This window comes from Manis javanica, chromosome 3 (genome assembly GCF_040802235.1).
Source record: "Manis javanica isolate MJ-LG chromosome 3, MJ_LKY, whole genome shotgun sequence".
Classification (NCBI taxonomy): domain Eukaryota; kingdom Metazoa; phylum Chordata; class Mammalia; order Pholidota; family Manidae; genus Manis; species Manis javanica.
Genome location: NC_133158.1, coordinates 81253556 through 81276675, shown reverse-complemented (window position 1 = coordinate 81276675; position 23120 = coordinate 81253556). Strand labels below are relative to the sequence as shown.

Below are 23120 nucleotides of genomic sequence, written 5' to 3'. Positions count from 1 at the left end.
TTAGGAAGCTGGTACTTCAATGACTTAATGGCTGGAGAATGGGAAACTTTGCTCCTGTAAATGGTAATTAAAGGTGGATTCTATTGCCTCCAAACAGTGTTTCAGGCTGTTTCAGTTTTAGGGCTTCAGTGAGAAAGCAGCCCTACTGCTCCATTTTCTTTTGCAACAGCTTCAGCTTTACTTGTACTTAGTCGGAGATTCCTTTGGAATTATAAAAATGCTGTTGTTTCTTTTCTTCCTGTCATTAGTCCCTTCTACATGGATGAGTTTTCCATGTAAAAACAACAAACTGCTGGTGTAGTTTCAGGCAGAAGTTCATTTGACGCAGCCTTCATAAGAAGCTGAAAATGGATTTGAAAGGTAATCCAGGTGTTTTGAGGATCAGCTGAGGTATACGTGCTGAAGTGAGGCAGAGAGAAAATATATATATATATATATCAGCTTCATTAAAAGGTTGATTTTTGGAGGGTAAGGTTTAGACTGGCCAGAGGACATGCCAACACTCTTGAATTGAGATTAGCCTCCCAAAATTTCAAGCTCTCCTCCCCAGGGAGAGATGGCACTCTTCTAGTTTACTGAACATCGGAGACAGATGAGAATGCGCGCTTGCGGTAAGCCTGTGGCTTCCAAGTGAGAACAAGAGAGGCAGAACCAAGGGTGCTCAGTTTCATTTCACAGACTGAGCAGTCAAAGAAGTCATTTGTTCCCGTGGAGAGGAATAGATTGGGAGAGGGGAGATAAGAGAAACTAGGAGTGTCATTTTAATAATGGAGTTTTCTTTATATGGAAACATGGAAAAACAGAATCTTCCCAACAAGGAAACAAGCAAGTTAAAAAGCCCACATACACTGGAGTCTGTCTCCTGACCTAGATTGTAAGAAATTTCTCTATCAGTCCTTGTATCTTACCCAGTTGGATGGGGTCCAGAATTGAATTTAGAGAGTGGATCTGTGGTAAAAGACCACTGCCTGGTCAGTCCTTGAGGATTCCCAGACCCATTTCCATTGTGTGGGGGTGGGGGAGCAAGTTTCCCAATTACATGAGACCAAGCAATTCTTGAACACCAGTAGGTGTGTGAGAATTCAGCCCAATTCTGATGCTGTCAGCCTGGGAGACAGCACCAGATTCCCCAGGTTAAGGGTTCTGTCCTACAAGACTGCCCCCTCCCCCCCTCCACCTCTCACCCCCCCCAACCCCCCCCCCCCCCCCCCCCCCCCCCCCCCGCACCCTCCAAACCACATACCTGACTCCAGATGCCAGATGCAAGTCTCAGGCTATTCCCTGTGCTTCTAACTAACCAGCTACAGATTGGTGGTTCCCACTACCTCCCCATTAGGTTCAATTAATTTGCTAGAGAGGCTCACAGAATTCAGGAAAACATGTTTACCAGTTTAATAAAGAGTAACAGCCAGATCAAGAGATATACAGGGCAAGGTCCCAAATAAAGGAGCTTCTGTCCTTGTGGAGCCTGGGGCCTGGTTGGGTGGCAAGTGGAAGCGGTATCTCTCTGACAGAGAAGCAGAATGTAAAAAGGAGGGGGAAAAATACTGTTCTTCCAGGTTTTTGTGAGGGCTTCATTGCACATTGCATAGTCATGATCGACTAAGGCATTGGCCATTGGCTGATTCAGCCCAGCCCCTGTGCCCTCCCACCTCCTGGGGTTGGGGGCTGGGGCTGAAAGTTTCCACCCTCTAATCCCATGGTTGGTCCCCCTGGCAACTGGTAGTTGTCCTCCATGGGGTCCAAAAGTCTGCATTAGCATAACAAGACACGCATTTCACCTTTTTGGCTCTGAAACACCTTTATGGAACATCAGGTGAAGACCAAATATATCTGAGAAATACATTTTGGTCATCTGAATAACCAAATATATAATTCTTATAAATCATTATATCACAATCTGTAAGCAATACTGTGGATCAGTTATCAGCAAATCAGCCTGGGCTGATGCTTAAGAGATTCTGACTGGTGCCCTGCACTCTTGAAAGTAAAGCAATATGAGCAAGATTGTAAGGGAATGTTTTTAAGTAAGGAACTAGCCTATAGGGGATGTTTCTTATTTTCCATTTTTCTCCACATCAAGGAATATGCTTAAAAGTTTTGTTTATTTTGTTTCAAGTACAAATTGATTGAAACCAGAGCCACAGATAATAGCCCCAAAATGGACCGGCCCCCCAGTGACTACTATACTGAAATTGGTAGAAATAATAATCAAAGAACAAAATAGATATAACAATCTCTTCTATCCCAAGACATGATTATTATCTGTTAATAAACAAAATTCATCTAAGTAAATTTGGCGATCTAATTGGCTTCATTAAATAACTCATGAATGGAGCAGCATCCCCTCGAGCTAGTAGAGAGATGCTCCAAGGAACTGTACAAAATGGAAGGTTTTTATAGACAGAAAGGTGGGGGGAAAGTTATTAGCAAAAAGAAAAGAAGGGATTGTTTCAGGCAAGGTCACTTTCTATTAGGGGTAAGAGCAGAGGGTCTTAGATAGGGTTAAATTGCAGTATTTCCAGAATTCCCCACCTGTCCTAGTCCATTTATATATCAAGAGGTATTTCTCCCCACAGCCTCTGGGACCAAGGGACAGTTGTTCTCTCCTCCCCTCTGTTCCTGGTATGTAATTGGTCTGGTGCCTGTCAGTCACTGGGCATGCGCCCCTGGAGTTCCTCCTGGAAGGGGCTGGTGGGGAAGTAGGCCCACTCCTGACTGGGGAGGTGAATCAGCAGCAGCCCTAGGGGAAGAACGGAGCCCGGCCTCATCGGGTTTCTCCCCAGTCTAGCCTTTCCTTAGGCTGATTTTGGTCACACCGGTTTATTCACCCAGCTCCAGGAACACACTCCCTCCCCTTATTATAATCTACACTTAGAATGCAGGTGACCCATCCTCTTTTAGGGAAGATAGAGGAAGTTCATGTGACAGATTATCTTTATTGATGATGCTGACCAGAAAATTCCTGACTGGCTAGTTTCTGGGGGAGGTTGAAGTTGTAATTGATTTAAGTATTAGGACCTAATTTGGTGACTTGACCTAGCAGAAGTGACACCATGTTGAGCCTGTGTCTTTCTTTTTAACACCATAGGAATAAGCTTCTTTGATACGGGTGGGAACAGTTTTATTCCCTAAAGAGTGTTGGTCTTCTGAAGACACTTGCTCTTATATTTTAACCTAGTTATATAATTTTTCATACTTCAGTCATTTCTAGGGATTTAGGGCAGAAGGAGAAGGAGACAGCATGTACTCAGTCTGTCATCTTGAAATATTTTAATATCCTCATTTCATCCTGGTCTTGTGAAAGATCGAAAGATCTTCTGACCCTTCCTAACTGCATTAGGTTTTCCAGGGTGCTCAGCAGATAACTAAGCCTTTTTAATTTATCTTTCATTGCTTTCCAACATCCCTACTACGGAGCTAGCCTAGACTAACTCCAGGGCTGTTTTAAGTGGAGCATTTCTGACACTACTTCATGAGTCTCAATCTTTAGGCAGCTATCCTACTTCCTCAGAACAATTAAATCAGATCCTGAGAGCAGAGTTAAGTACTTGTGGGTTTTTTCATCTTGTTGTCATTTTTGTTTTTTTGGTGATAATAGCCCGGATGTCACTTGTAATGGGACTTCTTAAAGGCCCTAAAACCTATTATGCAGTTACAGATATAACTCTTCTTTCTTCCCTACCTTTGAACCCAAGGAGAATCTCTTGTGAGCTTACATCTACTCTTAGAAACATTATTTTTAATTAATTAAATGAATAGTAAAAATCTTCAATGCTGTATCAGGAAATGTGGAAAAAAATTACTAATCTCATTTTATAGTAGTCTCATATTTTTTTGTGGGTAAGATCAGTCTAGATAACTATATACTTCCTAGAAGTGTTTAATATTTGTTTTTAATATTATGCTGTCCGAATGTTTATCTATTGTTAATATATTGAGGCTGCTGGTATTTTCTAAACTTAATGGGAACAGAGTGGGGACATTTTAACCTGATCACTCTGTTTAAGAATGTAGTCTTGGTTGTCATTTTCTTAGAGATGTACTCCATAAAACCCTTTCTTTTAAAATGCCAATTTTCCACCATCACCCAGCATAAATGCTCTCATTCTATCACATCATCTCATTTTATATTCTTAACATTTAAAACAATCTGAAATTATCTTGCACATTGAGTTGATAACTTATTAAACTTGTCCTCATTATAAATTTAAATTCTATACATACATCTTGTATTGTTCAACACTGAATCCAGAATACCTAGAAAATTGCTTGGTACTTAACTATGCTTTTGGATAAATGGGTTGATGTGGGTTTGTTTGTTTTTTTCATGTTGGGGCAGGGCATGATGATTGATGACACCAAGGATATCATTTCTAGCAGACTTAACGAAACTAATCAAATAGGGTCTGAAAGGAAAGGAGCGACACATAGCAGCAATTCACCGGAGAGTTCCGCTTTATTAGGGAAAAGTGCTGGGTTATATAGGAGGGGGCATGAATTGATTGAGGTGTCACTTCTACGGGGCTGGTGGCTGTTGGCTAGGTGCTGGGATTGGGAGGGGGGCGAGAGGTGATTGGGCTTCAGGTGGCGCCGGCGGGAACTGAGGACCCCGAAGAGAAGCCGAAAGTTTGCCATCTTACTGGTGGGGACCCTTCATTCCCCCCTTTCTCCTCTATGGGTTTGTGGACGTTGCTTTCTCTCTGGCTGCTTCCTGCTGAACAGGGGCGGAGAAGGGAGTGAGGGCTTGAGGATTGGGAGGAAAGGGTTGATAGGACTCCCCGCAGTAAGGACGAGTAGATGTGGACTTCTTCAGGTTTGGAAATCAATGAAGGTTCCCTGTAACCATAGGTTGGCCAAGAGGATATGGGTGTCAGGAGCCAGGCGTCTGTGGCTATTGTTTCCAGGAACAGTTTCCAGTGGAGAGAGGGGTCCATCTCAGCGTGTGGTAAGGAGGTCACGTGAGGGTGAGGGATCTTCTGTGGCCAGAAGCTGGTAGTTCCTGAGTAAAAGCTGGTTGAAAGCTTGATTAGAGATTTTTCCGACTTGGGATTTGATGAACTTTATTATACAGGGTAAGAAGAGACAGGCGAGAAGAATGATTATTATGGGGCCTGCAGTGGGCCAGAGCCAGGTGAGGAGGAGGTTTGTTAGTATTGACGAGAATGGGTTGGAATTGGAAGCAGAGTGGAGACTGGGGGCAAGGTCGGTGAGTTTGGTAATGTCAGTTTCTACAATGCCAGATTCGTTGATGTAATAGCAGCACTCTTCCCAGAGGAAGACGCAGGTGCCGCCCTTCTCGGCTGTAAGCAGATCTAGGGCCCGCCTGTTTTGAAGGGTGACTTTAGCTAGCGAAGTGACCTGTCTTTGGAGAGAGGCTAGAGAATCGGCAGTGGATGTCAGGGCTCCCTCAAGTTTGGCGTTGAGATCTCTAACTGCCTATAGAGAGTGACCCAAGGCTTCTCCCGAAAACCCTGCCCCAATGGCTGAGGTGATCAAAGAGCTACTGACCATGATGGGAAGGAAAGCAGCTCTTTTTGTGCGCGAGGGCAAGGGAGGTTGGAGCTCAAGGAATTCTGCCACGCTGTAAAGTGTTAACTGTGGGATTAGGGTGACGAGAATGCAGGGTGTATCGGAGTTGAGAGGCAGTGAGTTGAAAAGACTGCTATTACACTAAAAGAAGTGTCCCGGTTGCGTAAAAGTCTTAGAGCCGGAGGTAGGGGTGTAGATAGAGAGGCAGTGAAGTGCGCTGGAAGGGGGTGGAGTTGGGTTTACACAGTGGTGGATGGTGAGATTATCTGCGTATTCTGGTTCCCATAGGGGTGTGTCTGCCAGGGGGCAGAGGGGTTGTCTTTCTGCATGGAAGGAGTAGTTGGAAATATTAAGGGGCACAGCGGCCAGCAGTGGGCGCTGTAGTGATGCGCACAAGAAACAATTGGCTGTGTTAAGGGTGTGGTTGAGAAAGATGGTGGTGTCCTGAATGAGCTGTAATGAAGAGTAGGAGAAATGGGAAGAGGGGTGGGGATAAGAAGATGAAGAGGCGCCATCAAGAGTTTGGATAATGACTTTTTCGGAATGTCTGCTATCTGATGCAACTTGAGAGATCTGGGAATGAGAGGGAACATACTTTCGAGAGATATGAAGGGTACTGTGGGGGGTCGAGGACCCCCCGTAGTAAACTGAGGCTGTGACTCTGGCAGCCCATCGAGAGTCCCAGGGATCTGGGATTGATAAGGAGAATGAGCCATTGGGATATTTCATGAAACGGTTGGAGGAGTAATACTGTGGGTACTGGAAGTTACTCATGTAGTGAATGGTGCAAGACTAGTAGGGACATCTCCTGTAGGTATCTGGCCATCGCCTGCAATAGGCTTGTTTTTGGTCATAGAGGAAGCAGAGGTAGGGAGAATAAGGGTAGCTGCTAGTGAACACTTCAGTGGAGGGAGGAAAGTGGAGGTATAAAGGCTCAGAGCAGCTTTTCAGAGGGCAGTCTGGTGTGGCAATGAGGGCAGTAACTTTTGTTTGATGCTGTGTGTAAGTCTGTCTGACTTTGAATCGCCATACAAAGGAGGCTGGGGTGCTGGGGAAGACAATAGGAATGAGGAAAAAAAGCAAGAGAGCAGTAAAGGAGGAAAAAGTCATGATTCGGGTATGGATGGCAAAGGGGGTGAACAGGATTTTGGAGGAAAGAGGACAGTAAGGTGAGGAGTCTGGAGGGAGGGAGAGTCTGTAAACTTTTGTAGGTTAAGAGATCTTTTAGGTGATGTGGGGACAGAATGGTAAGGTGCGCTCTGAATCTCAGTTTATGAGCTTCTTTCTGCAAGAGCTGTCTAGCGGCTAATGCTCGTAGGCAGGGGGCCCATCCCTGAACTGTGGGGTCTAATTGCTTGGAGATATAAGCTACTGGGGCAAAGCATATTGGCCTAGGACTCCTAGAGCTTGACTGGACCTCTCATGAATGTATAATGAGAAGGGCTTCGACAAATCAGGAAGACGGAGAGCTGGGGCTTCTACAAGGGCTTGACGGAGCTTAATGAAGGAGTGTCGGGGTGAGGAGGATAATGGTTTTTTAGTGGGGCTCTTGCTGAGGATGTATAGGGGTCTTGCCAACAGGGTGCAGGGAGAAGTTAGGGATCTACGTTCTAAAATATCTAGCTAGGCTTAGAAAGGGCCTAGAAAGGAAAGGATTTTTGTCTTGGTTTTGGGAATGGGCAGGTCAGAGAGGAGCCATTTTCTGTCTAAGGTAATGGACTTTCTTTGTTGAGATAGAAGGAATCTGAGGTAAGTGACAGGAGGGGAAGAGATTTGAGCTTTGACGGGGGATACTCGGTAACTTCTGGACGCTAGAAGGTTAAGTAGGGAGGCAGTGTCAAGTTGAGACTGTTCCCACGAGAGACTGCAGAGTAGAAGATTGTCCATGTATTATAATAAGGTGGACTTGGAGTGATCATGATGAAACTGAGGTCTTGAGCTAGGACCTGTCTGAAAATATGGGGACTATCTCGGAAGCTTTGTGGCAAAACTGTCCAGGTAAGTTGTTCAGAATGTCTTGTGTATGGGTCTGTCCAGGTGAAGATGAAAAAATCTTGGGAGCAGGGGTCTAGAGGGATAGAAAAATGGGTCCTTGAGATCTACGACTGAGAAGTGGGATGCTGAGGCTGTATGGATTTGGAACTAAGGGATGGATAGGGACAATGGCTATGTTGATGAGGCGAAGGTCTTGGACAAGGCGGAAAGATCCATTGGTTTTTTTTAACAGCTAATATGGGGGTATTAAATGGGGAGTGAGTGGGTCTGCTTGAATGATGGGTTGGAGGCCTATGAGGGCTGAAGTGGTTAGGGGGTATTGGGGCTGACAGATATACTGAGAGGGGTCACATAATTTGATAGAGGCAGGGGGACATAGAGCCACGGAGGGGCTTGTAATGTCCCAAACTTTGGGATTTACAGGGTGTATGAGGGCAGAACCGGAGCTTTCATTGGGTAGAGGGGGGTCGTCGGCTATGAGGGCCATCAGAAAGGGAGTACTGGGGGCTGTGGGAGTGGATATAGTTATGGAAACGTGGAGGAGGGAAAGGATGTCTCGTCCTAGTAAAGGGATGGGACACTGGGGCATAACCAGGAAGGAGTGGGAGAAAGGTATGGGATTGTCTTGGATTGTGCATAAAAGGGTGGGTGGGGGGTTTAATGGGAAAATCTGTTTACCTCCTACTCTGACTATAGGAGTAATGGCTGGCGTGGTAGGGCCCCGGTATTCTCACAAGACTGAGAAGGTGGCTCCTGTATCTAGGAGGAAGGAGATGGGGTGACCGTCTTCTGTTAAAGTAACCCTGGGCTCCTGTTTGGTGATGGAAATGGTCGGGCGAGAAGCCCCCGGGCCCCATCAATCTTCTTCTGCCAGCCCCACTACGGCGGGCTTAGGATGGGGGTTGTTCGTCCAGCCTCCCCTTCGGGTGGTTGGGCAATCAGACCCCCAGTGGCCCTTCTTGTGGCATCTGGGGCATGGGGTGGTAGGAGATCTGGAGGAGGGGCACGCCCTTGACCAATGTCCCTCTTTTCTGCACTTGAAACAAGCTCTTGGGGGGGCTTGTTTGTAGAGGGGCGCCCAGGTTGTGGTTTTATCAGCTGGGCCAACATCTGGAAATTGGCCTGATCAGCCTTTTGTTTACGGCATTCTTTCTCCTCCTCCCGCTTATGGAAGACTTTAAAGGCCACTGTTAGGATCTCAGTCTGTGGGGTAGCGGGGCCCTGTTCTAACTTTTTGAGTTTAGCTTTAATGTCGGGGTAGCCTTGAGCTAGGAAGTATGTCATAAGGACATGTCTTCCTTCAGGTGTTTCTGGGTCCAGGCTGGTATACTGTAATAGGGCTTGAGTGAGTCTGTCTAAGAACTCGGAGGGGATTTCATCTCTCTTTTGAATTATGTCTTGGAGCTTTTGAAAATTGACTACTTTACAAGCTGCCCTTTTTCAGACCTGCTATTAAGCAGGAGGCAAAAATATCTCGAGAGCGGAGACTCATGGCGGTGTTATAATTTCAGTGTGGGTCTTGTTCGGGGACAGCAGTGGGGCCAGGGGGATAGGTGGGGTCAGTCCTGTGGGTTTCAGTAGCCTGCATTTGGGCGAAGTCCTAAACTCGTCTACGCTCTTCAGGGAGGAGCGTATTGGCCAGGAGCATGAAAATGTCATGATGTGTGAGGCTGTAAGACTGGAGAGTCTATTGAAACTCCCTGATGTATGTCATGGGATCAGTGGAAAAGGAACTTAGGCATTTCTCTAGTTAGGCTAAATCTCTTAAGGAGAAAGGGATGTGAACGCACACGCTGCCTTTGGATCCTGCTACCTCCCGGAGGCGGGCGATAATTTTGGGAGGCTCTCGGGACTGAGTCTGAGGGGGACTGAAGGGTTCTGGCTCAGTCTGTGGGGGAGTGACGCAGTCTAGCCTTGCCTAGTCGAGCAGGTCCTGAAGTGCAGAAGGGGGGCAAAGAAAATAAAGAAAGATAGAATCGGACCCACATGTCGCCAGCTAGCAGCCCAGCTGCTTGCCTCTGCTGCTTTAGTTGGGCTTGAACTCATGACTCTGAGGTTAAGAGTCCCATGCTCTACTGAGCTACAGCAGGGCTCCAGTTAATTGCTTATGGAATGCATTGTTTTCTATTCCTGCCACATCGGCAAGTGGGGGAAGGGCATAGCTAGAAGCAGGGGCGGTGTTTCTACACATCTTCAAGGTCTCCCTATTTTCAGAGTGAGGAGTCTTGGCAAGATATGTTTTTGTGGACAGATAACTTCTAAGGACTGCACCGGTTGTTCTCTAGCTTGTGCTTTCCCATGCTGCGTTCAGACATGGGGGGAGGTGCTTTCCCATTCTCTCTACAAACATGTGAGAAGACAAAGGCGGTCCCTAACAGGGGAGAAACAGGTGATGAGGGCACAGACGGAGGAGGCTCCTGGGACCTAGTTAAAGGGGGGCTGAAAGGCTCAGGCTTAATCTGCAGGGAATGAAGGTGGAGGAGGTGAGATGGGGGAGGAGATGGTTGGGGAGGAAGGGAGAAGGGCTGTTGTAGGAGAAGAAGGGGAAGGGAATGAACTAGAGGCTTCTGCGGGGGCGGCGGCTTGCAGGCTAGGAGAACTTGGGAGGGGGCGGGGAGAGGAGGAGGCGGAAAGCTTCGATATAGGGAATCTCCTTCCATTTTTTCAGGCGCTGGCAGTAGTTAAAAAGATCGCGAGTGATGTTAGGATCAAGAGTTCCCCCTGCAGGGCATTGGTTTTTATTGTCTAGGGGGTATGTCTGCCAATCTTGGGAGCAATATTTACGGAGAAGTTTTGGTTTTATATCAGGCATCAGGGAGAGGGTAGCCAGATGCTTAAGCAGGCATTCAAGAGGTGAACTTTCAGGGAGGGATGAGGAGGCTCCCATGGCTAACGGACAGAGGAGACAAACAGGGGAAGACGAACGGAGATCCTCGGACTGGAAGCAGACCACAAGGAGACAAAGGGCGTCCCTGATGATCCTTGGTGGTCTGCGGAAACTCGTATACGAGTCGGAATTTCTTGCGAAGTGTGGGTCGTCACCCAGACTTCCCTAAGAAGGCAGAGTGCCGGAGTCACGAGGTACCTAGCGCTAGGCATTTTCGGTGGACGGAGCAGAAGGAGGGGGGGAAAAGGGAGCGTTCTCATCCACAAAGGAGTCACCTCGTTTATGGCTGTTGGAGGGGGGTGCCTGAGAGTCAGCCGCAGCGGTGAAGGCCTGAGGCGGGGATTTATGACTGTCGGAGGAGGGGTTTGAGCGTCCGCCGCAGCCGTAAAGGCTTGAGGCGGGGATTTATGGCTGTTTGGGGAGGGGCCTGAGGGTCCGCCGCAGCCATGAAGGCCTGAGGCGGGGAGAGTTCCCTCCTCATCCCCGAGCGTCAGGGCCTTGCCGGACGATCACATTCAATGGCACTGCGATAGCTCGGGGAAGAGTGGCCCACCCCGGGGAAATTTTGCTTAAAAACTTTCAGCACTGATGGAAGGGATGGTGAATGCGTTTGACTGTCGGAGGAGGGGCCTGAGCATCTGCCGCAGCCGTAAAGGCTTGAGGCGGGGATTTATGGCTTTTGGAGGAGGGGCCTGAGGGTCCGCCGCAGCCGTGAAGGCCTGAGGCAGGGAGAGTTCCCTCCTCATCCCCGAGCGTCAGGGCCTTGCCGGACGATCACGGTCAATGGCACTGCGATAGCTCGGGGAAGAGTGGCCCACTCCAGGAGGGAAACTTACCTAAAGGCCAGAGAGGAGTGGTGAGTGTGATGAGCCAGCGCCGGAAAAAGAGGACGAGTGCAAGCTGCTGCTGGTGTCGGGGGAAGACGGGGCCCAGTTGGGGTGTCCCGTCTCCCGGGTTTCGGCACCAATGAAAGGAAAGGAGCGACACATAGCAGCAATTCACCGGAGAGTTCCGCTTTATTAGGGAAAGGTGCTGGGTTATATAGGAGGGGGCATGAATTGATTGAGGTGTCACTTCTACGGGGCTGGTGGCTGTTGGCTAGGTGCTGGGATTGGGAGGGGGGTGAGAGGTGATTGGGCTTCAGGTGGCGCCGGCGGGAACTGAGGACCCCGAAGAGAAGCTGAAAGTTTGCCATCTTACTGGTGGGGACCCTTCAGGGTCTCTCTCAGAGATGTTGTTTTATTCTTGTTGATGTTTGTCTGTCCTTAGGCTCTCTAAGATGGACTATTCCAGTTAGGTAATAATTCCTACACTCTGCTTGCTTTGTACTGTTTCCTTTCCAATATAAAGAATGAGCAAATCTGTTTGTTCCTGGATAGAGCAAAGGAAGATTAATGTTGGAGACTATCTTTTGGAAATATTTAAAGAAAAATTAACCCTACTTGTATCTGGAAGCACCAGCTCACATATCTTGCCCTATCATGATTAATTTGTAGAATTTCTTCTTTCTAGTTATCTTCCATTGGAACTTTAAAAGTAAGGGGAAAGAAAAAAAGTTGATTAATCTTATCCCTATTCAGTAAAATAGCAAGTAAAGGGGAACTTCTCTATAAGCAAAACCAGTTTGTGAAGAAGCTGAGTGATTGTGGAGAGGCTAAACCAATGTTCTAATTAGGATTCAGTGAAGGCAAGGCTACTATTTGGAGGTATATTTTCTGAGATTTCTTTAAACTTTTAACTTCCTCACTTGTTTTTTATTCCTCCTTGTTATTGGTGTGTTTTCCTAATAATAATAGCTGATGATTTTATCACATGATTGGCACATGAGAACACTTAAAATCAAAACAGTGAGGTTTGGAACAACAAAAATTAGGAACTCTTTATTCCAAAGTTTGTTGTCTTATACAGGAATCCTAAGGTATGAGGCAGGAATATGAATACCAGGAAATATATTCTGTCTAACATAAACAAAAAGAAAAGATATTTTGGAAGAATACTGGGAGCTCATAGGATGGAAGGAAAAGCTGAATAAACAAACCAGAAAAGCAAAACCAGGGCAGCTCTGGGGAGGCGTTTTCACTTGCATATTAAGGGGACCAAGCTCCTGCGACTGCCTCTCCATTTGAATTTAAATGAGCATCATGATATGAAGCAACAAATTCCCCTCTACTCCTGCTTTCACATAAAAGCAAAGAGATAAACTGAAGGGGGATTTTTTTAAGTTCTGCTTGTGGCTGTATAGAGAACATTGGGGATGAAACTAAAATCAGTGAGAGTATAACTATAGTAGCAGCAAACATTCCATGAGAATTTACTGTGGACCAGACATACTGAGTATTTTTCATCTATTAACTCATTTAATTCTTATGATAACTTTATGAGTTAAATTAATAATACATTTCACATTTGAGAAAATTAAGACTTAGAGAAGTTGAGTAACTTATTTAAGGTAGCATATTAGCAATTAGGAGTAATTAGAAGGCTATTGTAGTAATTCAAAGGAAGAATTGACAAAAGCCTGAATTAAATTAGCTAGAGAGAGCCAGTAAAGCTTAGAGAATGGTTATATAGAGAATGTAAAAAATGGAGGAGTCAAGAGTAGCTCGAGGCATCTGGATCAGAAAGTGGGTGAATCTTTATCAAAAAGGAGAAACAGTTTTTATAGTGGAAATGTAAGGAGACGTCAGATGAGTTAAGTTGTTAGTGGAAGGCATTTACTTCCTGTGGGATGTGGCAGCAGGTGTCCCGCCTACCCTTGCCCCCTTGCAGTCTCTTCTCCACACAGAACTCCCCGCTATGGCCTTCAAGGACCTAGCCTCTTCTACTTCGTTAAATACAGCTCTTTGTCTTACTCCTTACTCTTCAGCAGTACAGGCCACCTGCTTTTCCTGAGGGGCTTCCTGAGGGGCAGGTTCCTTCCTGCCTTGGGGTCTTTATGTTAGCTAATTCCTTTGACTGGGGTTGTTCTTTGCCAAGATCCTGTCAGAGCTTCTCCCTTTCTTGATGTTTACATCTGGGTCACATATCACCTCCTCAGAGAGGCTTTTCCAGAGCACCCTTATTGCATGCCCCATACACACCCCACTGCCTATTGCCCCCAACCCCCAGTCACCTTGCACTGCACTTACCGCTGCCAAAATTGTGTGCATTTGTAACTTAGTTGTTTATTGGTGTTTACCTCCTCTAGTTTATAAGCATCATGAAAGCAGGACCATGTATATTCACCATCTACACATGAGAAGAGTCCCTCCCTCGTAGCATAAATAAAGTTAATAAATATGTATTGAAAGTTCTATATATGAGCTTGGGGTGACTTATCAAACCACTTTAAGTCCATGGTAACTTGAAGCAAGCCACAAAATGTGGAAATACATGTTATGCAGATTCGTATGTAGTAAACCTTAAACTTCTGCAAAAGATTCATACACAGTGATCTTATTGCAAAAATTATAAATTTTGTTTAATCCTATTATCTCCTTAGTAACAAATTTTAGAATTAGAAAATCTAGATGCTATTTTTAACCTGAAGAAAAATTCATCTTTGGTAATGCAAATTCTAAACTTTGTCTTTTCTCTTAAAGGCTCAGTCACAAGATATAGTTCCAACAATAGGATTCAGCATAGAGAAATTCAAATCGTCCAGGTAATTCGTTTTATAATACTTGTGACTAAGATGTAGGTAAAAAATGATATTAGGTCTACCTAGTCATTCTTTCTACTCTCAGAAAAGGTAATTTGTTGCTTCAGAAGCCCTTAAGTGTTAAAATATTTGTACCATTACCTCTGGATTCGTTTTCAGTATTTACAATTTAGACAAACTCTGATAACCTCACTAGCAAAGAAAATATCTATTTTTATGTGTTATTCCTTGTAAAATCTTATTTATATTCACTAAATTCATTTTATGGTACTTGTACTTGAAAACTGACCCAAATTGAACATTGCATATTCAAGGGTGGCTTCTTTGCAGATAATGTAAAATTTTAAATAAATGTTGCACCTTAAATTAGTAGATTATGATGTAATGATAGGTTTTGTTTTGTTTTGTAGTTTGTCTTTTACAGTATTTGACATGTCCGGTCAAGGAAGGTACAGAAATCTCTGGGAACACTATTATAAGTAAGTATGTTTGTGAATGTTGGTTAAATGATTAGAAATCCAAATGACCACATAGGCTGAGTTGCAATGTTTAGTTTTCATATAATTTAAGCACATTTACTAATTTTAGAAAAAGTACAGTCATACTTGACATTATTTCCCAAATGCTTCAGATCCTTCATGACCATGGACCTTTGCATGTGCTGTTCTCTTATTTTTAATGCTCTTTTTCTACCCTACTTCTCTGCAACTTAAAGTTAACATATTTATGCTTTAAGGACTAACTCAAAAGTCATCTCCTCTGTAAAGTTGCACTGTTTCACCCAGTGATTCTGTCTCCAGTGTTCACCCTCTACTTAGTCCATTCACATCTCTGTCATTGTGATTACTATGTCTTAAAGTTATGTATCATGGCTGCTTCCCTAATGGGACTGTGCTCCTCAAGGGCAGGGATTATTTTTTATTCATTATTTCTTCAAGGCCAAGAATATTGCTGGGCATGTAGATCAGTAAATAAATTTAGTTATTATAACAGTACTACCTGACAGTTGATTGGTTTGTTCTACAAGCAAGTCTTTGCAGATACTTCTCAGCATATTCAAATCAGGTGCTCACTAATTTCTTCAGATTAACAACTCTCCATTTACTTGCATCCTATGTGTTATACCCTCTCATGATGTGCATGTGGTGTTGAAAGAAATTCATCTACTTCCAGTATTGCTAGGACTCCTTCATTTAAAAGCAACATAACTCACTTTTGGAATATGAAATTTACAAACGTGAAACTTATAAACAGTATCCCTTGACTAAATGCCCGTTGTCATTATGAACTCTTTCTTTGGATTAGCATTGATGACTGCCAGACCAGATTTTAGTTTTGACTAATTAATCTTTCCTTCTAATGTGGGAACAAACATGGTATTCCTCAGATAGGAACCAAAGGAAATTTATTCCAGATATTCTTTGCAATGAGTACTTGAATAGATTGAAGGCCTATTTAAATTGTACAGACCCAGGGGATCTCTAGGGTAGAGAGAAAATAGTGCTTGAGATTTGAGTTTGGAAACGAAAAAGTGCCATGTTTTTGTTATCCTGCAATAAATGCCCTAGGGAAATGTGTTTTGTTTTTTGGGGGTTTTTTTGTTGTTGTTTTTAGGAAACCTGAGTTTTTAGTATATGATTTTTTTATTCCTCCAATTCATTGGTAAATAATTCCTTTTTTAAAAAATATATTTACTTTAGCTATTTTTTAAAATAACATTTATTTTAATTACTTTATTGGGAACAAAATACACAGATAATAGTATTTCAGAAAAAGGATTCTTTTTTCTGATTTTTAACTTTTTTTCCTTCAAAATCTTTTTGGAAGAAGTTAATGAATTCAGGAATATTACAGATAAATAGTAGAAAATTGAATATGATTACTATTGAGACATCTACAATAATAGTAAATTTATATTTTATATCTTTGTAATTCTCTAATTATGGAAGAACAAGTGCATTTTAATTGATTAGACTGAAAGAGGTTAAAAGATTAATCTACTATTGGCAAAACAAGCTACTTTCACAGCAGGAAAGCAACATCTTTTTTTGGGGTAATTTATCAGTATCTCTTAAAATGAAAAATATTCATGCCCTCCAGCCATCATTTTTGCATATTGAAAAGTATCCTATGACTAGGACTAGTGGGCAAAGAGGTACATAAAAGAATGTGTGTTTAGCATTGCTTATAATAACTTTTTTTCATATCTCAATTATATAAAGGAAAATATCATTCTTAATAAAAATATGTGCTTAGTATATATAAAGAGAAGAAAACTGTTGATGGAATATGCACCAAACCAATTAATAGCATTTATTTTTGGATTATAAAGGAAGTTTATTATCACATGATTCTGTAATGTTAGTTATTGTATAGTTAAATTTCACTTTTAATAAATTTATCATTGTTAATCTTTTTGGAGGGTTCTTGTTTTTCGAAATATATACCACTTTACATAATTGAGAAAGAAGCCTTCTAAATTATGTACCATGTATAATTTTTTATCCTGCATTTTCAGTTAACATTCCATAATAAACATAAATCAGCAAGAGAAAAAAATAAATGAAATTGTATGTATATATATCCAAAAGGCAGGGTATGAAACAGGATTCCATATAAATACAGATCTAGGTATTCATATTGAATATAAATGTGGGAGTCAAATTACATGAGAATATTAATGGTGATTGTATCTGTATAATAGGATTATGGTTTTACTTTTTAAATTATGAAATAACAGGTCATTAAATTTACCATATCTCCAAATGAAATTATTTTACATGAAACATGTCTAATAATTAATATATTAATCACTCAAATAAACTAATAAGAATCCTTACCAAAGCCTGTAAAGATAAATGGACATAGGACAGTAAGAGGTTAACACAGGTTAGGAAATTTAAATAGAAAGTAAACGTAGAAAAATGTATAAATTTGTCTTTAATTTTTTTTCATTCTTCATTTTATACAGAGACGGACAAGCCATTATTTTTGTTATTGATAGCAGTGATAGATTAAGAATGGTTGTGGCCAAAGAAGAACTTGATACTCTTCTGAATCATCCAGGTATTTTTGTGCCTTTCATTCTGTGATATCTGGGCTTTGACATCTGTTTATGTATGTTTTATTCTTTGGTGTTGGCAAAATGTGTCCTTTACGCTGTAATTATCTTTTATTTAAATTAAAAAATGTTAAAGCATACTAATTATGCAGAATTCATAATCTTTACCTATAGCACCAGATATTTCTTTAATTTCAAAGTTTTTTGTGGTGTTTTCTAGGTCTCTGACCTTTATTCCCCCCTGAATGAAAATGCCCTTTTTTTTCTGATTGCACAGATAATATGCATTAATAGCAAAAAATGCAGAGAGAAAAATGAAAAGGAAGAAAGTGAAAATCCATATATTTCAACAACACTCATTAAAATTATTTTGGTTACCATTTTTTCTGTATGAATATATGTGTAATCACAGCATGCCTTACATATTTATTGTGGGAATTCTTTTAAAACATATTTTCTATTTTTAAACGCTACCCCCCTTTCAAGATACCAGTATTAACAATTTGGCATTCTTTCTCTCATACCTTTATATATACCATATCTCTCTCTCTTTCTCTCTCTCACACACACACACACACACACACACACACAGATCCCAAAGATACGTAGTGTCAGGGGCTATGAGGACTGTCATTGTTATATACTAAAATGGCATTATATTCTGTACACTCTTCTGTATCTATCTATTCTCAAATAATACTACATGATGGATATCCTTAAAAGTCAAATTGTGTAAGTGTAATTATTCTGTTTAATGGTGCCTAATATGCCATACTATGAGTGTACCACTGGTTATTCAGTTGATAGTCTTTTTTTTCCCCACAGTATAAACAATGCTCCAGTAAGTATAGTGGGACTCTATTTCTAGCCTTACTCATGCAAAAAGATTTAAAATGGTTTTCGTGCTTGGACTGTCAGAAAAAGATTCTGGTTTAAAAGAAATGTAGATTTGTTTGAAATGGAATGGAAGTAGTGTGGGGCTTTCTAACAAATCTTCCTGCTTAACCACAGTAACTTTGGTATTTTTGTTAGATAGCCTCAAGCTTACTCAGATATTTGGATGGAAAATTACCAGCCTTTTTCAGTTTTTCACTTTTAAAAACTTATCTGTCTTTTATCTAGGTTAAGAATGTATTTTTGATTATGTATTCCCTTTGTGTTAATCTTTCCACTTTCTCCTCAAAAGCATGGTTATTTTGACCAATAAAATGAAATAGTTCCTCCAAAATCTGCTAAACACAGTGGGAACCTTGGTTTTGTTAACTGAAGCCTTGTCATGTAACTTTATGCACTGATGTATTTATTTTATAGGATAGATTCCTAAAAGAGGGATTTCTCAGCTGAAGTGTGTATGAACTTCTTAAAATTAACATGTTTAAGTTATAAACAGTGAATGCTCAGATCTTAAGTATATATATAGTTCAGAAATTTTAATACATGCATATACTGATGTAATTACACTCCCTATCAAGAAACAGAATGTTTTCATCACCCAGAAAGTTCTTTCATGCCCCTCTCCAATCAACCCCCCATACTCCATACCTTATGCCAGAGGAACTACTAATTTGATTTGTCACCAGCTTAATTTTGCCTATTCTACAATTTCATATAAATGGGGAGGGAAAGTACATACATTTTTGTGCCTAAGTTTCTTCATTCAGCATAATGTTTTTGGGAATCACCCGTGATGTTGTATGTATCACTTGTTTACTCCTTTTTAGTGCTATGTAATGTTCTATTATATGAATATATTACGGGACCCATACTGGTTTGCCCAACGGAAGAACCAATTGGCACTCGGAGGTCTTGGAGGGTGGGAGGTTTATTTCACACTGGTGGGCTCAGAGGAGAGTGATCTCCAAAGGTCTGAGCCCCGAGCACAGGCAAGGGGAACAATTTATACTTTTTTGCTTCTGTATATGTGGCATTTTGATGTCCACGGCAAGCAGGGCAGAAGAAGAATCTGAAAGGGCCCCAAGCGGTGGGGGCTGAGATTCTCTTATAGGCCTTATGGGCCATGTTAAATATTTTCCTTGTCACTCCTCCCTCTGATGCCCCTCTTAAACATTTTGTTTTCAGGGGGCATCATCCTGATCTGTCAAACTGATAGCCTTGCTCAATTTGTAACAGTGTTTTCTATGAACTTTATGAGGGCATTTAGTACTCAGGGGCCAATAGTGACGAGGAGGAGGATGGAGCTGAGAGGCCCAGCCAGTGGGAGCAACCAGGAGGACCACTGGCTGAGTCCCCGCATCCCCCATCTCTAATTCCTTTCTCCTTTTTAATATTCTTTCTTTTAGTTCTTAGATTTTTGTGGCTATGATTCTTGACTGATTCATATAATAACAGCACTCCTCCCCTAGGAATACACAGGTTCCTCCCTTTTCAGCCCCGAGCAGGTCTAGGGCTCCTCGGTTTTGGAGTACAGCTGCAGCACGCGAATTAATCTGACCTTGTAGGGAAAGGAGGGAGTGTGCAAACTTTTCCATGTCCTTGTTTAGTTCTTGAGAAAGTTTGTGGTAAAAGTGGGGCGAAGATTCTAACACTGCTCCAATTCCTGCAAGTGTTCCTGCACCCAACAAAACCATGCGTAAAGCTGCCTGCTTTTGTATCCTCGAAAAGGGGCCGAGAGCTTGCTCAACCTCTTGGTCAGACTGGACAGAATGTCGGGTGTGAGGAAGACCGGCATGCATAAACCTGTCCAGTTTATCTGGAGGCATCAGAAGGCCATACTTCCACACAGCAGAAAATTTCCTGGGGTGGAGGGTGCACAATAAGTTTTCTGATTGGTGGTGTAGTTTTTGGAACACAACTGGGTTGGTATGGAGCCATAGCTAATGTTATCTGCCTTTGAGTTGGTCAGGCATGTTATGTTGTCTGCGGTGGGTTGGCGCTGGCTGTTGTAGACTACCGGACCAATTAGTTTGGTCTGGTTCTGGGCTGCATAATTTTCGGTTGCCTGGGTAGATAGAGCTCCAGTATGAGGGCACTGGGGTTCCAATATAGGCCCTGCAGGTTAAGGGCAAGCAAAGCCAACAGGCTTGTATCTGGCTGCTGATGTTTCGAATCAACTCATAGGCTGCTGTGATAACCTGGTTGACCTGATTGGTAGGGGCTAGGGTGTGAGTTAGTTGTTGAGGTCCTGAGAGGTCAGTATTGTGGTAAGCTGACCCTTCAGTCAGTGTCTTTAGGGCCTGCTTGACCTTTTCATCCCTGTCCCTTCGTGCCTGATGCTGGACTCCCCACCCCATCAGACATTCCAATGTGGGTGAGTAGGCCCAGTAGACAGTGGATCCTTTTCTTCCCCTAATTGCACAGTCTGAATCCTGTTTACTTATTGTTCCAGTCCAGTACTTTTTCCCATCTTTAAGGCAAAGGGTGGCCCTGTTCTTTTATAATATTTGGTGGGCATGTACATATAGGCACTGAACCCAGTCCCCCATTTGTCTGGCTTTATGCAAGCACAGAGGTTCCCCAAGAGGAGGGGGAGGAAGGGAAGGAAAAGAAGCTATGTAAGCAAGCGAATGCAACAACACATCCTACAGTCACCCAATAAGTAATGGCAATGGCAACTCTGTGGGGGATGGTCCAGTCAGAAGGGGCGGCAGTGGAAAGTCCAGTCCCCAGGATAAGGGATCCCACACCGATGAGGGCCAGGAACCACGGCATGCAGATGTCCATCAGTCAGTGGGTTCTCGTCGGATGTGGAGGTGGAGGGGATTCTTGTCATCTGGCTGGGCTCTCCACTGATGTGTTTCTTCGTCGGGTGATGGGTCTTCTTCACTCTGGAGTGATGGACCCATGAAGTGATGCCTGAAACCTTGAGGGCAGTGGGAGTGGTTAGAACAACAATGTGGGATCCTGTCCACTGAGGCTTGAGGGGGTCTTTTCTCCAATTTTTGACCCAGACTGAGTCCCCCACCTGGAAGGAATGTACTAGGGTCCCCAAGGAGATTGGGGCTCTTTCTATGGTGTATTGTTGTGGCTCATTTAGGGTGACTCCTAAGGCTTGGACCTCTTCCCTTACCCCCTTATCCCGTTTGGTATAGGTTCCCTGGAAGGCTTCCCAAACCCAGGTGGGGGGGGGAGGGGTGTCCATACACTAGTTCAAAAGGGGAAAACCCTTGTGCTCAGAGTATGCAATGGGCACACAGAAGGGCCAGGGGTAGTAGGTCCAGCCATAGGAGGCCGGTTTCCTGACAGAACTTGGCTAGGGTTCCCTTTAGGATACAATTCATTCCCTCCACTTTCCCTGAACTTGGGGGCCTGTAGGCAGTGTGGAGCTTCCAGGTGACATTGAGAGATTTGGTTAAAATCTGTACTCCATCTGCTACAAATGCAGGTCCACTGTCACTGGATTGTAGACGGTAGGCCAAACCAGGGTACAATCTCCCTTAGGACAACTTTGGCTACCTCTCAACTTCATTCTCTCCTGGTCGTGAAGGCTTCAACCCACCCAGAGTATGTACACACTATCACTAGGAGGTGTCTGAGTCCTCTGCTTGGCTGGACTGTGAAGTCTATTTCTACGTCTTCAAAGGGGGCAATTCCTGCCCTTTGGACACCTGGAGGGGGTCACGGGACAGATTGAGTGTTATTCCTGGCATAAGTCACACACCGCTCACTTGTTAGAGACATAATGCTGGCAACTGGCTGATGTAGAATTGCTTCTTGAGGACAGAGTCCAGTGCAGTCTTTCCTAGGCGGGTGAACTGATTGTACTTGCCGACTAGATGCCTTCCTGTTGCAGTTAGGACAAAGATGCGTCCATCAGGCAACATCCACCACCCTTCCTTGGTTAGGGTGGCTCCTTCAGCCATGGCCCAGTCTTTCTCCTTTTCAGTGTACTTGAGTGGAAGGGCCTCCACTGGGAGCATTAGAGCCATGGTGAGGGAAGGAGCTTCATCTGTCTCCTTACTGGCTGCTGCTTTAACTGCTTCATCTGCCAGATGATTCCCCTGTGTTATACGGTCATTTCCCTTTCGGTGTCCTGTTCAATGTAGAATTGCTACTTCTTTTGGGAGCCAGACAGCCTCAGGGTGTTTCATTATCTCTTCATTGTTCTTGATTGCTTTTCCTGCTGCAGTGAAGAGACCTCTTTCCTTGTAGATTGCCCCATGTGTGTGTACAGCGGCAAAGGCATATTGGGAGTCAGTGTAGATACTGGCTTGTTCTCACTGATGGTGAAGGCTCGGAAAAGGCATGTAATTCGGCCTGTGGTGCTGACCATCCAGCCAGTAGGGCTTTAGCTTCTAAGACCTCAATGGCAATGGTTACTGCATAACCTGCTCTCCCGATACCTTCTTGTATGTAACTGCTGCCATCACTGAACAGCATGAGTTCTGGATTCTGTATTGCTTGATCCTGCAGATATGGACGACTTGTGTAGACTTCGTCAGTTACCTCAGAACAGTCATGATCCGGTTTCCCCTCTTCGGTGGAGAGGAAAGTTGCTGGTTCGGTGTCCGTACTGTTTCGAGTGACCTGTGGGTTTTCACAGAGGAGCCCTTGGTATTGCGCTAGCCGAGAGTTGGAGAGGAAGTGGTGTCCCTGTGTGTTCATGAGGGACACTACACATGGGGGACCTTGACATTCAGTTCTTTTCCCAGGGTAAGTTTGTCTGCCTCCTTAATAAGTAGAACGGTGTCTGGCAGCGCCCTGAGGCATGGTGGCCATCCTGCCACAACTAGGTCCAGTCTCTTTGACAGGTATGCGACCGGCTGCTGCCAGGGGCCAACAGTCTGTGTGAGAACTCTGAGGGACACCTTTTCCTTTTCAGGTACAAAGAGATTGAAGGGCTTTTCTGTATCTGGCAGGCCTAGGGCTGGTGCCTGTCCTAAAGCAGCCTTTATTTCCAAGAAGGCGATTTTTGCCTCTTCTGTCTCAAAGGGCAGACAGGGAACTCTCTGTCTGGCCTCCCTAGGAGGCTGTAGAGGGGTCTTGCCATTGCAGAGAATCCAGGAATCCAGATTCTGCAGAACCCTGTAGCCCCCCAGTAATTCTCA

General features: G+C 43.6%; 1 protein-coding gene across 1 annotated transcript in view; it reads left to right on the top strand.

The window, feature by feature from the left end:
• Window positions 1-23120, top strand: part of ARL6 (ARF like GTPase 6) — a 54360-nt gene that overhangs the window by 4563 nt on the left and 26677 nt on the right. Inside the window, exons 3-5 of the mRNA XM_037001744.2 lie at window positions 13996-14057; window positions 14465-14533; window positions 17026-17120. Coding sequence (XP_036857639.1) covers window positions 13996-14057; window positions 14465-14533; window positions 17026-17120 — 226 coding nt within the window. The remainder of the gene's footprint in view (window positions 1-13995; window positions 14058-14464; window positions 14534-17025; window positions 17121-23120) is intronic.